This window comes from Aspergillus chevalieri, chromosome 2, assembly GCF_016861735.1.
Source record: "Aspergillus chevalieri M1 DNA, chromosome 2, nearly complete sequence".
Classification (NCBI taxonomy): Eukaryota; Fungi; Ascomycota; class Eurotiomycetes; order Eurotiales; family Aspergillaceae; genus Aspergillus; species Aspergillus chevalieri.
The window spans coordinates 3527090-3540510 of NC_057363.1; the positions used below are offsets into that span (position 1 = coordinate 3527090).

The 13421-nt window shown below is 47.4% G+C and overlaps 5 protein-coding genes across 5 annotated transcripts; 1 reads left to right on the top strand and 4 right to left on the bottom strand.

Moving 5' to 3' along the window:
- Window positions 1–1532: 1532 nt before the first annotated feature.
- Window positions 1533–3716, bottom strand: ACHE_21231A (WD40 repeat domain-containing protein; the record flags this gene model as incomplete). Its single annotated transcript, XM_043275291.1, has 2 exons — window positions 1533–3104; window positions 3165–3716. 2 exons carry the CDS (start codon window positions 3714–3716, stop codon window positions 1533–1535), a joined length of 2124 nt encoding a protein of 707 aa, XP_043134295.1.
- A 29-nt stretch (window positions 3717–3745) lies between these two features.
- On the bottom strand, window positions 3746–4845 carry ACHE_21232A (uncharacterized protein; the record flags this gene model as incomplete). The annotated part of the gene is made up of 3 exons (XM_043275292.1): window positions 3746–3820; window positions 3885–4711; window positions 4770–4845. 3 exons carry the CDS (start codon window positions 4843–4845, stop codon window positions 3746–3748), a joined length of 978 nt encoding a protein of 325 aa, XP_043134296.1.
- Window positions 4846–6634: 1789 nt separating this feature from the next.
- On the top strand, window positions 6635–7471 carry ACHE_21233S (uncharacterized protein; the record flags this gene model as incomplete). The annotated part of the gene is made up of 2 exons (XM_043275293.1): window positions 6635–6798; window positions 6847–7471. The coding sequence occupies 2 exons, from the start codon at window positions 6635–6637 to the stop codon at window positions 7469–7471; spliced, it is 789 nt and encodes a 262-aa protein (XP_043134297.1).
- A 1678-nt stretch (window positions 7472–9149) lies between these two features.
- ACHE_21234A (uncharacterized protein) lies at window positions 9150–10350 on the bottom strand (the record flags this gene model as incomplete). Its single annotated transcript, XM_043275294.1, has 2 exons — window positions 9150–10246; window positions 10299–10350. The coding sequence occupies 2 exons, from the start codon at window positions 10348–10350 to the stop codon at window positions 9150–9152; spliced, it is 1149 nt and encodes a 382-aa protein (XP_043134298.1).
- A 778-nt stretch (window positions 10351–11128) lies between these two features.
- On the bottom strand, window positions 11129–11984 carry ACHE_21235A (uncharacterized protein; the record flags this gene model as incomplete). Its single annotated transcript, XM_043275295.1, has 2 exons — window positions 11129–11622; window positions 11681–11984. 2 exons carry the CDS (start codon window positions 11982–11984, stop codon window positions 11129–11131), a joined length of 798 nt encoding a protein of 265 aa, XP_043134299.1.
- Window positions 11985–13421: the final 1437 nt, after the last annotated feature.

Here is a 13421-nt window from a genome sequence, read left to right on the forward strand (position 1 = left end):
TTGCTACTCTGTATCTCGTCAGTGTTCAGCTGGAGAAATGTCTGTAAAAGACTAGTACCTGTTGGACGCTATCAAAATGTACTGCATGAAATGATTGACCGACTTCACGATAGAGTTGCATGTATGCTCCCACTGAGTGCTTACTCAGGTGCTTTTCAAATAGAGGTTCAAGTGTGGGATCATCGACTTTCCATGTGACGGCCTGGTCACGTTGGTTGGTTATCACGTGAGGCATGGCTGTTTGCTTTGTTGCTTTGTTGATGAATATGGCATTACCTCCTTCCTTCCTCATGTCAATTATTCTCGTCGATAGCTACCTAGGTAGAACCCATGAGTTGGATGTTCCATTATCCTAGTAGAGCGCCGTGACATTCCATGCATATTGCAAACCATTCTCACTGGGTCTTAAGCGCACTTCGGATGGTTTTATCTGAAACCCAAGCGCTTCATCTGTATTATAATATTAGACTTAGCAGAGATAGCATTATATTATCTTACAGATGTGCAGTGCCAGGCGTCTGCGGCACATAGACCTCCAAGAGGCACGTTTTTGGTTGTTCATGTTCATTAACTGTTCATCCATTTTGCCAAACGTTGCCAACGAGCTGCTGTTAGGCAAAAAGACAGGCAGAGGGTCTCTATTTATGTTCTAGGGATGCTGCGAACCCTTTTGGGGTCGGCTTCTCCTTTCAGTAGCTGGATATTGATTGGTCTATTTTGTGCAAGTAAACGAAGGGAAAGTAAAACAATCCAGGAGACAACCCTCGTTTCCAAATATTACTGCTCTGTCACTATGCTTGTACCCTGGCCCCTCGCCCTGGGCGATATGCAGGTTCCCATTATCGCTCTCTATATATGCACATACATTTACAGTAATCCATTACTTCCCGACGAATTTGAAGTCTCGTCAGGCTTGCGGTGGCATAAGTGCCTAGTGTTCTTTTCTGCGGCGCTCCGTGGTGTGGCGCCTCGAAACCTCTGCTGTACAAAGTCCAGCACTGCACCTAAGATGCTGCTGTCCTGTGCAGCGTCTTGTATCTTAGCTTCCTTACCTTCTTGTCCTCCCCCCAGCATGCTCGAGAGATTATTAAATGCATTTCCGGCTTTCCTCCGTAGTTCCTGACGCAGGCCTTTTCACCGCAAGCAGTTTCCTTAGCCCCACATTCGCACTTCTCAAAGAAGCCATGTAGCTTGCTGTGTATTGCAAGCCACGAGTGGCCGTGTATAATCATTCCCTTCTAAGTTGTTAATGACGAGTGAGTGTTTAGCAGCGTTTGGGGCAATGTTCCAGTATTAGCCACTGTCACGGAGTCGAACTAGTAGATACTAGCGAATTGATATTCCTATCTAAACTAGTGTAGCCATCGACGGGAATATCGAGTCTGAAGAAAAGAGAGGAAATTTGTCTAGATAACAAAGGGGTTTCTTAAGGATTGTTGACGACATGGCTGTGATTCGAGTAGCAGCATTTGGATGTACAAACCGTTGCTGCAGTGTTACCCCGTCATGTATGAGCCGTCAGTTGTGAGCCTTCATAGCGACAGGCTACTACAGTCAATGCCGAAGGTCAAAATTCGACCATTTGTAGCTCCAATAGCCACTTGAGTGCCTTGCACGTCATAACACAATGCCTGGACACCTGGCGGTAGCCGAAGCACGGGCGCCGTTCCACAGTGTATCCACTTCTCTGTGACCCAGATATCTTCAAATGGCTCCAACACAGTGCCTTGTCTGTCTGCGAGGATGCTTTTGGTATTGATCGGACCAATGTTTGTTGCAAGGTATCGAGAACTTGCCGAAAATTTCAAGGTGTTAATCGGCTTTGACGTCTTGATTTTATGCCATGAATGGGACGAGAAAAGACGACTGATAGTGCGCCCAAGATATTGGAAGAGTTTCAGGGACTTAGCAACATCCCATAGCCTGATGGTCTGATCATCAGATCCAGATGCAATCTGCTTGCCGTCTGGTGAGAAGGCCACAGCGTTAACATAGCCTGAGTGGCCGACCAATTTGTTCTGAAGGTCGCCTGTTGTAGTATCCCATAGCCTGATGTTCCAATAACATCCAGATGCAATATGCTTGCCGTCTGGTGAGAAGGCCAGAGACATGACACCGCAAAAGTGGCCAGTCAGTGTATTCTGAAGCTCGCCTGTTGTAGCGTCCCATAGCTTGACGGTGTCATCATTAGATCCAGATGCAATCTGCTTGCCGTCTGGTGAGAAGGTCACAACATTAACCCAGCCTGAGTGGCCAGTCAGTGTGTTCTGAAGCTCGCCTGTTGTAGCATCCCATAGCTTGATGGTCCGATCACCAGATCCAGATGCAATCTGCTTGCTGTCTGGTGAGAAGGCCACAGCCTTAACCCAGCCTGAGTGGCCAGTCAGTGTATTCTGAAGCTCGCCTGTTGTAGCATCCCAGAGCTTGATGGTCCGATCATCAGATCCAGATGCAATCTGCTTGCTGTCTGGTGAGAAGGCCACAGCGTTAACAACCTGTAAGTCGCCAACCAGTACGTTCTGAAGCTCGCCTGTTGTAGCATCCCATAGCTTGATGGTCCGATCATCAGATCCAGATGCAATCTGCTTGCCATCTGGTGAGAAGGCCACAGCCTTAACAGACTCTAAGTGGCCAGTCAGTGTATTCTGAAGTTCGCCTGTTGTAGCATCCCATAGCTTGATGGTCCGATCATCAGATCCAGATGCAATCTGCTTGCCGTCTGGTGAGAAGGCCACAGCGTTAACCCAGTCTGAGTGGCCAGTCAGTGTATTCTGAAGCTCGCCTGTTGTAGCGTCCCATAACTTGATGGTGGCATCATTAGATCCAGATGCAATCTGCTTGCTGTCTGGTGAGAAGGCCACAGCCTTAACATAACCTGAGTAGCCAGATATCTGGATTAGAGACGGCCAAGAGTCCTCCATGTGTGGGATCTTTCTTAGCCATGCAGGAATTTTTCCCAGATTTTCTCTCCTCACTACACTTGTCTCAGGACTGAAAGTGAGGGCAGAGCTGTAAGTCTGTAATGGCCAATTTGTGAGTGTGTCATAGTGTTGCAACAGAAACTGTGTAGCATCCTGCACAAGTATTGATACAAATGGCTTATCCTTTGACGAGATGGACATTAGTTCGATAATAACTGGAAACAGCATATTTATGATACTCACCTTTGCTATAGTTGTTAGGGCTCTTAAGGCCAGGAAAGCGCGTGGTAACTCGTCTAACAGACTGAGGCATTCCAGCCATTCTAACACCCTAGTGCGGAGGAATGTACTGATTGACCCTCGCTCAGCAAGTGCATTTTGCACTACCGCAGTTCGCTTGGTGCTCTCGAGATGTTGCACCCAGAAGGTAGCTGCGTAGTCCACACTATTCAGTAATGCACTTTTTTCCTTGTCCTGCAACGTTTTCAAAGATTCCCTGGTTGAGTCGGGTCGCAGCAATTCAACGAGATTGACCTTCAGCCGTTTAGATAAATGGGAAAGACAACTCAGTGCAATTTCATCATGCCCATAGTTTTCGTGCAGATCAAGCATAGATTGCCCATTTTCCCCAGCCAAGTAGTCTCGAGCGGATTGGTGAACAAACTCGATGTTGGTGCTTTGAATCTTGATAAATGAGGCACATCGATCGACTAACGCTCTAATAACCACCTCTTCATCATCCAGACCAGCCACACTACCCACCTCATCCACATTCAGAGGTCGATATGCCATCATCGTCGCCTTGAGCAGCCGCATACATTTTTTTACATCAGCCGGCTCACCGTCGTTGAGCTGATTGAGCATTCGATTATAAAAATCATGCAGGTCTTGCGGCAAATCTTGAATTGTCGTCAATGCTTTATCCTGGTCCACACTCTCGAGTTTCTTGCACACCAAGCTTACCCACAAATACGTGCCTTCGGCCTTTTCAGTTAGCTGACGCTTTATCTTCTCCTGCAGTGTTGTCCCGTATCCGTGGCGATGAGTGAGCTCACCCACTTTGAAGGCGATGTAAGTCGTTATAGCTTTAGAAGTTTGTTTAAAGTTGTCATCCAGACTGACTTGCACCAGGTCATGTCCAATTAACAATTCCCCTTCCGCGCTGCCTAGCGCTCGACTTGTTAATACCCATTTGACCTTAGAGGGATGATTAAGTCCCGTTCGGACAAGAAGCTTTAGAAAATCGGTCATGCTTTCATCCCGGCACTCGTCAAGGGCATCTACAATCACATACACTCTCGGGCACTTGCAATTATATAGCATCTCCATGAATATGTCCCAAAGTGCTCGCCATGAGGTAACGTCCTGCTCGAAGCGACCGTTCACAGTATCCCAGCGGCGTCGGAGAGATTCTTTGGGCTCATTTTGTTGATGTACCAGATGCAGAATCAGCCCCTTGATAATCGCTGCAAGGGTGTTAAGTTCATAGTCGGCATTTTGACAGAAGAAATAAGTCACTGCAGTAGAATCGTCTTGTGATTGTAAAAACTGCTCGATAAGACCGATTGACGTCATGGTCTTCCCTTTGCCAGGGCCGCCCTTAATCCAAAGAAGACCAACATCGTCTTCAGTTTGCCAACGCTTATAGTGAAGGTTTTCACGAATCCATTCAATTGATTGGGGAAGAAGCTTGTCCTTGTTCTCTATCAACCGGTTTTTGACAACCAATGTATCAGGGCATCGCAAAGCGCGGAGACATGATCGATCGATGTCGTTGATGGTGTTGTACGCTATGGGCATTCATGAGTATCACGAGACCACATTTATCAGGTACACAAGCAAACATACGCAGAGGAATAACGTTGTTTATTTGAGTAGCTCCGGGCTGGGCAATATTGCCTTGGATATCAATGTGTGGTATCATTGTCGCAATTCTGTACACAATCGGCTCGGTTTTCTAAAAGGCACAGTAGAATGTTTTTATAGCTGACTGTGAACATTCTGTAGGAGGAAAATATTTCTTAATATCTATCGAGTCCGTTTGCGATCGTTCTATCCGAAAAAAGAAAATATCGTGCTGGCTTTTTGTTGAGAGGTCCTAAGCGCTGTGGCCCCATAAGTCCTGAAATTATTACCAATGACAATACGACACATTGCCTCTTCTGTGACACTGGTTGCATACCAACTCATCATGTGCGGGGCACGGCAATGGCTTAAAGAGTTTTCATTTCCAGGACTCATGATTCTTCATTCATCATGCTGCAAATTCATTGTCTTCTTCATCCATAATTCTCATCAATCTTACATGATGGCTGAAGCAGTTGGATTTGCGTCCGCTCTTCTAGGTCTGACTATTTTTGCTTACGACACGAGTAAATCACTAACGTACTCCACATGCGAATGTAACACACGGGCGAATGTAACACGAAATCGCTCCGCCGCGATGTTAACTCCAACATCTCCACCAATGCACTAAAATTCCATTAAAATTATTCAGAATCATCTTCCTCAGACGTCTCTACTACTATCTGACAGGAACGCGCATTGTGTCCGGCCTTTCCGCAATTGCCACAGCGCCGCGCGCGTGTCTCAGTCCGCGGTCGCCGACCAGCCCTAATGCGTGTTTCCTCCTTTAGTTGCACCTCAACCTCCATTTGATCCCCTAATTCCTGAGCTTCCAGTATTGAAAGCGACCCTCCTTTCCTTAGACGTGTTTTTTTAGCCCTCCGGCGTTTGCTAAGGGCCTCGTTTGCCGCCCGAAGATCATGAATCTCTGCTTCCATCAAATCCATCTTATGCATTATCTTCCTCGTGCCTTTTGTAAGGACATCAGCAGTGTTCAAGATTGCCAGGCTGTTTTGCTTTTGCCTTTCCATGTTGTTCAGAGCTTATGACAACCATTGTAGTCGAGATCACTCCCATCTGAAACCCAGTTTCATCAAAGTTATAGATATCTGCTTCCTGGATGCCATACTTCGCAATTGTGTTTTGAACAAGTGTAAACCAACGACAAATAACTTCTGGGTCTTCGCATAGAGCCCTCTGATAGTCATATTTCCGATTGAAACGAGTTGTGAGCTCTGGGTGCCGTTTGACAAAGGTGCTAGCCCAGTTTACCCCAACGCGTCCCGCGTCGCGCGTTGTGAGTAGTCGGTAGTCGGTTGGCCATATCTTCCACACCAGACAACCGAGGAGGAAACCCTTTGGAATCTAGATCAAGTATGTGTTCGACAATCGTTGATTCCTCTAGATCAGTGAGCTTCCGTGAATTGGCTGATATATTGCATCGTGATTGCATGCCACGCCGGCGGCGACTAAGCTTCACATGATCCACGTGATAGATCCTGCCAGCGGCTCGAGCGCTTAGATTTTTATCATTTTGCATAGCTTGAAGGGCCAATATTACTTGGCTTTCATCATGTTTCTGAGGCATCGTTGGGTGTGGTGAAATTTGTAGTAGAAATCGGAAGTCGCGTCGGAGCGATTTCGTGTTACATTCGCCCGTGTGTTACATTCGCATGTGGAGTACGTTATATGAAGCAGTTTCCAGCTTCAGGAGCCAGCGTAAAACCATCAAAGATCTTCAGGGTGACATAAGCTCTCTTGTCACTGTACTCGGCTCGATTTGTACACAAGCACAAGACTCACAGGACGCTGAGAGATTAGAGCCTCTTCGACAGCCATTGGAATGTTGTTTAACAACGTGTCAAGAAATGCGTGAAATGCTCAATGCGTGTACTAAACGCTCGGCCGAGGGTCGGGAGAGTGTTCGGGATTGGCTCAACATGCGATACCGTGAAAAGAGTTTTGAGGACATGAAGCAACGGCTCGCTAGTTATAAATCGACACTTAGTATTACCTTCGAGTCAATCAACATGTAAGCAGACAAAAATCCTTCCTTGTGCACAGAAGCTAACTTTACTAGTCGGGTTCAATGTAGCACGCAAGATTCATTAGACAATCTGAAAGACTCAATCCAAGGTACCAAAGAAGACCTAGAAGATCAATTGAATCAAGTGCGAGAAACAATCGGTTCTGCAGATGCGTCATCCCGAGAAACCCTTCAAGCAGATCAGGCTCGATTGCAGAGAAGTCTTGATACTCTTGAACAAGCCCAGCGAGTTGCAGATACAACACATCCTGAAGTTATTATCAAGAGCAACCGAGCTGATCAAGGCAGTCGTGCAATTTTTGGCACAGATACATCTCAGCCACAGTTCAGCTTGAATGTCACAGATAATGAGGCTGGGCTTGGGGCCGTAGTGTCTGCTGGGGTCCATACTCCGCAAACTCTCCAAGCGCTGCTGAGAGATTCTCGGACACCAGATCTCGCGCTTGCGCTTCAAGCACTACAGACTCAACCACAAAACACCAATGCTCCTGTTCTGCGGTCCGTTTTGCACAACCTGTCAGTTGGACCATCTGAAGCTACCCACAGTACAAATCCAAGGATTTCAGAGGGTACAAACCCGGTAGCGTTCTCGGCACTCAGACAATCAATCGAGCCATTGCATGAGGAAGTAGTCAAGAATGACAAAGCTCTTAGGTGAATGATACACGGAATCGCATCTCATCGATATCTTATGCCACTCTGATTCGCATAGCTTCCTTTGAAATATTTAACATTTCCTCCTGGTGTACCTCGTTAAGAGGATGTTTCTGGAAAAGAGAGAACAGACTGATGCGTGGGATGTTGATCTCCACCCGCTGCCCAGCCCTCACAGCCCATGACCTGGGGGGTTTCAAGGCCACTAGGACAACATTTCCTCTGCAGGGATATACTTTGAGCATCGTTAGCTTCATGCCAGATCCCATATTCCGGAATAATATCCGCCCCAACTGTAGCATAGATGATACACCGAGAAGACCAACACAGCACAGGAGGTATATCGCAGCATCATGACTCGGTAGATTTTGGGTGTGCTGCCAAATTGCCCAGAATGTGGCCAGAGCACTTCCTTGATGTGTCTTGAGGAACACTTCGTAAACTCGTTTTCTCACCGAAGGTAGAAATGCCAGGGAAAGAAACATGCTAGTGGACTGGAAGGCGCCCTGTTAGCCTGCTATAGAACAGATTCTCCAGGTAATTTGGTAGTCATACCACGATGCCATAGAACTGGGTATTATCAGAAGTTATTATTTGCCTTGTCTTGGCAGTAATAGCTACATGAATACTGGCTTGAATGGCCGCTGTAAAACCAATGGTCCTATGGATGACTCCGTATGTTTCGAGGGTCACTCCAAGAAGGCTGGCACCGAACTCATAACCACCGGAAAGAAACATGGGAATGAGATTGATCAAGGCCAAGTAGGCTGCACAAGAACCCGCCTGATGTATGGATTGAACTCTCCAAATATTGCAGATACCTGTCCATATTAGGTAGATTATCGCACAAATCAAATGGAATGGTGAGGGTAGCCAACTCCAGAAACCTTGATGAGATACTTGGTATATCAGATTGCCTATGAAGAGATGCCGACAGTACTTTGTTAAAGAAAAACGATTGGAGTAGACTGAAAGCATGAACGACACGCCACGGGCAATGCGGCAAAGAGTTAAGACCATGATGCAGCCCAAGACTGAACCATACACTTTCACAATGAGATCCATGACAATGAAAGGCTAGAAAATCCAATTGAGATAACGGATTACTTGGAGGTAAAAGAAGAAGGAGAAAGGAAGAAACAAAGAAATAAAGCTGGCAAAGTACTATTTATGAATTCATTTGCCTATATATTCCAATCACAAAATCAGACGGTCGACTCGCCTTTGTTCCTCCTGTTTCTTCGAATTGATCCCAAATGGTGTCGCAAGACTGTGGGTCCTGAGCCTCGCGAAGCTTCTTACTGTTATCCTCAGGCACTCTCCCACAATTGACGAATTAGATGTCTAGGTACCAAGGACCAAAGCTCCTGAAGGCCTGGCTCCGTGTGCGCTGTACTGAAACTACTAAAATTTCCTCCAACCAGATTTCCTCAGTCGGACTCATTGTAAAGAATTTCGTCCCCTGCAAACAGTAGCATTAATTCTCCCTACTCCTTCTTACCCAGGAAGGCACTGCATCTTTCATCGCTAGGCAAGGTTACCAATACATAATGATAGACAAGCTTAAAGACAAAGCATGAGCTCTGAGTTTTCAATGTTGTTCAAACGCAAGACAAGCTTCAATTTGTGTGGGCAATTCCTGTGCCTATCATCTTAGATATCCACGCTATTGGCAGTTTTCTTCATAGTACATTTAAGTTAGTATAATTTCTGACGCGTAATAGAGTGTGTTTAATCCTGATCTCCCACACCCTGCTCTCCATAGCGTACCCTCTTGGTCCGTCCCTCTTGGGATTGTATGGACGAACGCTTCCGACGTTTACCCCTAACATATTTTCACTCATTGCAGCTTTCACAAGGAGCTGTGCCCGGACAGCCATGGGTATAGTGCCAAACGGTGCCTGTAATTGCTGCTTCATGGATATTGATGCAATACTGTCTGGGAAGTCGCTGATACGCCAGCGCTGTTTTGACTTGGATCTGACGTAAATGCTCATTACTTTGTCAAAGTGGACTGTGAAAAATGATACCGGCTGGCAATATCTTCCGCATGTTGAGCAAAGCTCATTAGGGCCATCCAGTTTACCTATTGTTTCAGAATCGGCGGTTAAGTCCAGTCCCTGGGGGTGTAAGCGGTGTAATGCGTCCATCACCTGTTGTGAGGGACCTTTACAATGGATAGTACTATGACACCAAAGGGGAGCGGTAGTGCAGTCAGGCAGGCTATCCAGTTCAAAGAAGAGCCTGGACACAAGCAGCGCGGTTGCTGCCTCCCGTGCCTTCCTGGCGCCTCCTGGGTGGATAGCTACCTGGTTCCGGTACTCTTCCATTGTGTCTACAGTATCAAGGGCGCCGGATGTGTTTTGTAGTGGGATGTTGAACCGGAGGTAGTCTGGCTTGAATGTATCCTCTAGCTGGTCCACCATTTCCAGCCATCTCATTTCCGTGTCCATTGAAGACATCCAGGCATCGAATCCTCGACGGACGAAGCCGTCTTGGTAAATGTGTCGGAAGTGCGGTGATCGGTCAGGCGCCCTAGGCGTCACCCCAGTTCCCATGGACAGTAGGCATGCAGGGTTTTTGCGGGAAGGCCAGATCTGACGGCATACACGTCGTGCAATGTCCGCTGCTAGGTTGTCCCGTAGTCCCCCATCTTGGAAGGAGCCAATTCCATGAATGTCAGCTGGAGAGAAAAATCTTGAATCAGTCAGCATACATGCGCATACACGATCACTAGAGAAGCAGGTCTCACGAAGGTGCAGCTGCTGTGGCTCTTGCACTGCGCGTATTCCATTAGTATCACTGCGAGCAAAACTTTTGAACGAACCTACGCTTCCCAAATAAATGGTTCCAGGTCCGTATTCGCAGGCCGAATGATCTCATATCCTGATCTTCGAGTAAGTACCCGCCAACAGGGATGGAAGCACTGGATGGGCTGTAACTGACCACAATCTATTCTGGGCATCTCTGCAGGATTGAAGTTCCCAAAGACAAAAGACCATGTCTCCTTGGCAATGCTTGTTGCTACCACTCCCATTTTTGTTTTTGAATACATGGTGGAATCATTCTCTCCCTTTAGAGTGTCAAATATTCGGTTATTGCTCCCAAATGTGTCCTTCAGGGCCATATCGAACACGCGCCCATCATAACAGCCGTCATGAAGTAGCCATAGAATCCATTTATGCACATTTCCAAAAAAAGATGTACTACCAAAAATTGCCTGAGAGGCTCGGGATAGAGATGAGCTGCGTCTTTCGTGGAATATGCGATGTGCCATTTGGTCGAAAAGATCAGCACACTTCCTAACATCCCACTGCATGTGGAACAGCCCTATGACACTGAGGCCTCCTACTTAAAGTCAGCAACTTTCAACCATATGACGCTCCAACACAAGGCCAAGCTTAGAGTGGGGCAAACGGAATTTCATCCACTTGATAGTATGGACAGAGAATGAGACACAACTGGGTCAATAGATACAGACCTGAGCTTGTCCCAATGTCTTGAATGCATGGCGATCTTCAATTCTCCCAAGTTTTCAAATCGGCACAGCTAGAAGCTCGATCAGATCCAAGTTTCTGAAAAACGGAGTCATAATTAGGCTAAATGCAAATTAGATGTCACAGGAGTATAATATTAATCAACCGAATAACAATCCCTCCGATCACTGCGGAATGGCAACAACATTCCCATCATTCGGCTGAGCCGACTTATCATTCCCACCGGTAGCCCAGCACCAACAAGTTCCGGGCGACTGACCCCCCGTCCCCTCAATATTATACGTAGCCCCGACATCAGACCGAGATTGGAAATAGTTCATGCCACCGCACAGCCCCAGGCAATCATCGAACGCGCTGAACACAGTCGACGCAAGGTCCTTTTTGCCGCTTCCGCCAAAATCTGCGTCACAGACGATTTGATACTCCTGGGAGCCGGATCCGATGGTGACCATTGTGTTGTTTTGGCTCGGGCACACGGAAGCGGAGACAGATGAAGATGAGGTGTAGGAGGGCTGCGTCGATGTGAGCGATGTGGTAGCGGTGACGGAAGCTGTTGGCGTTGTTGCTGTTGCCGAAGTTGATCCTGTCGTTGATCCTGTCGTTGATCCTGTTGAGCTTGCTGCTGCAGGGGAAGATGTTGCAGCTGTTGCCACATCGCCTGTGCATATTAGTACTTTTGCTCAGAGGAAACCAAAACAAAACAAAACTTAACACACCATTGGTACTCCGTTGACTCAACCCAACACCCAACCCGATAGCCACAGCAATAATAACAGCCCCGAGAACCCCAATGGCAAAAGCAAGCCAGAATGTCACTTTTCGTAGCCCGCAAATTGTGCTCTGTGGTTGTACCGGTACTGGCGCGGGCGCCGCAGCCGTCACAGCCGTCATGTAAGCTCCTGGTGTAGCATATTGAACGGGATATTGACCGGGATAGTGGTGGACTACTTCCGGTCCAGGCTGCACGACTTCGAGTCCATTGACGACGCCAATTTCTTTATGAGTATCTGAGCCAGTCATATTGGTAGTGTTGAGTAAAAAGGAAGTGAGTTGAGAGATGAGACCGGGACGCTAGAGTAATTAATTTATTGACCAAAGTCCCTTTTTTGGCGCTAATACAAGTAGGGTTAAATTCGAGATCGTCGGTGACCGGCTCCATTATCGGATGAGAGCATTAATGGCGGTTCCCCGGCCAATTGAAAGACTACAATAGCCGCTTGGTGGGTGCCAGAGTTCGGAACGTGTCTTGCGGGCTCCATCAGATGTAAAATCAGCCTCGCATATCACTTGCCTAAGAGAGTATCAGGGTATCTGTATGAATTTTCGCAAGTAACGCTATTAATCATGTGCATTTCTACCTCAAATACATTGATTTCAACGATCGAATGGCCGCCACAATACAACGACCATGAGTTCTTTCTCCACGGATGACGAAGTAACCCCTGTCTCATCGGGACGTTGTCGCTTTAACCAGGATTCAGGTCGGCTGTAGGTGGGTCAGAGGTCGTGTCAGGCGGAAGCGGAAAGTCACGTGATCCACAACCTGACACGAGAACTACAGCTCACCTGTAACCTCCTTTGAAAGCCATGGCTTGTCGCCAGCAACACCTTGTCCGAAGAAACCACTCGCCCTCTGTGTGTGTTTCTATTTTACGTCGAGGATCGGGTATTTCCACGCTTCCTTGGAGGCGGAAGCGGGGAATCCCTGGTCCCGGAGCGGGACATACGACGGGCAGGTCGGAACTGCCTGTTCTCTAGCTAAACTACCATCTGTCATCTAAATACAGGTAGCCCCCCGCGCGGGGGGTCGCTTGGGTTTTCACAACTGTTAAAAGTAACCTGAGCATCTTGGGGTTTTCTTGATATGAGAACTGAGACAAGAAGTGAGAAAAAAGAAAAAAAAGGAGGGGTAGAGAAAGGGAAATGTTACAGAACCCAACGTATCAGCCTCACGTGATGGTATGGGGTCAAGACAGAACCATTGGACAACAGTTCATGAGAGAATGGCGCAGGAAGGACTAGGATAGTAGTAGTAGTAGTAGTGTGTGTGTGTGTGTGTCTCTATTTAACGTCGAGGGTCGGGTCTTTCCACGCCTCCACGGCTCCTTGGGAGCCTCGGAAGCGGAAAAGCCCTGGTCCCGGTGCGGGACATACGACGGGCAGATCGGAACTGCCTATCTCCTAGCTAAACTACCATCTATCATCTAAATACAGGTAGCTCCCCGCGCGGGGAGCTGCTTGGGTTTTCACAGCTGTTAAAAGCAATCTGGGCTTCCTCGAGTTTTCTTGATATGGAAACTGAGACAAGGAGAAGTGAGAAAAAGAGGGGGGGAAGAAGGGGAAGAGGAGGGGAAGGAGGAAAGGAGAGGAGGGAACCAGAGGTAAGCCCTAGAGGTTCCCAGCTTTGACACATTTAGCATCTTAATGGCGTTTACAGATGGCAGTATAGAAATGTGA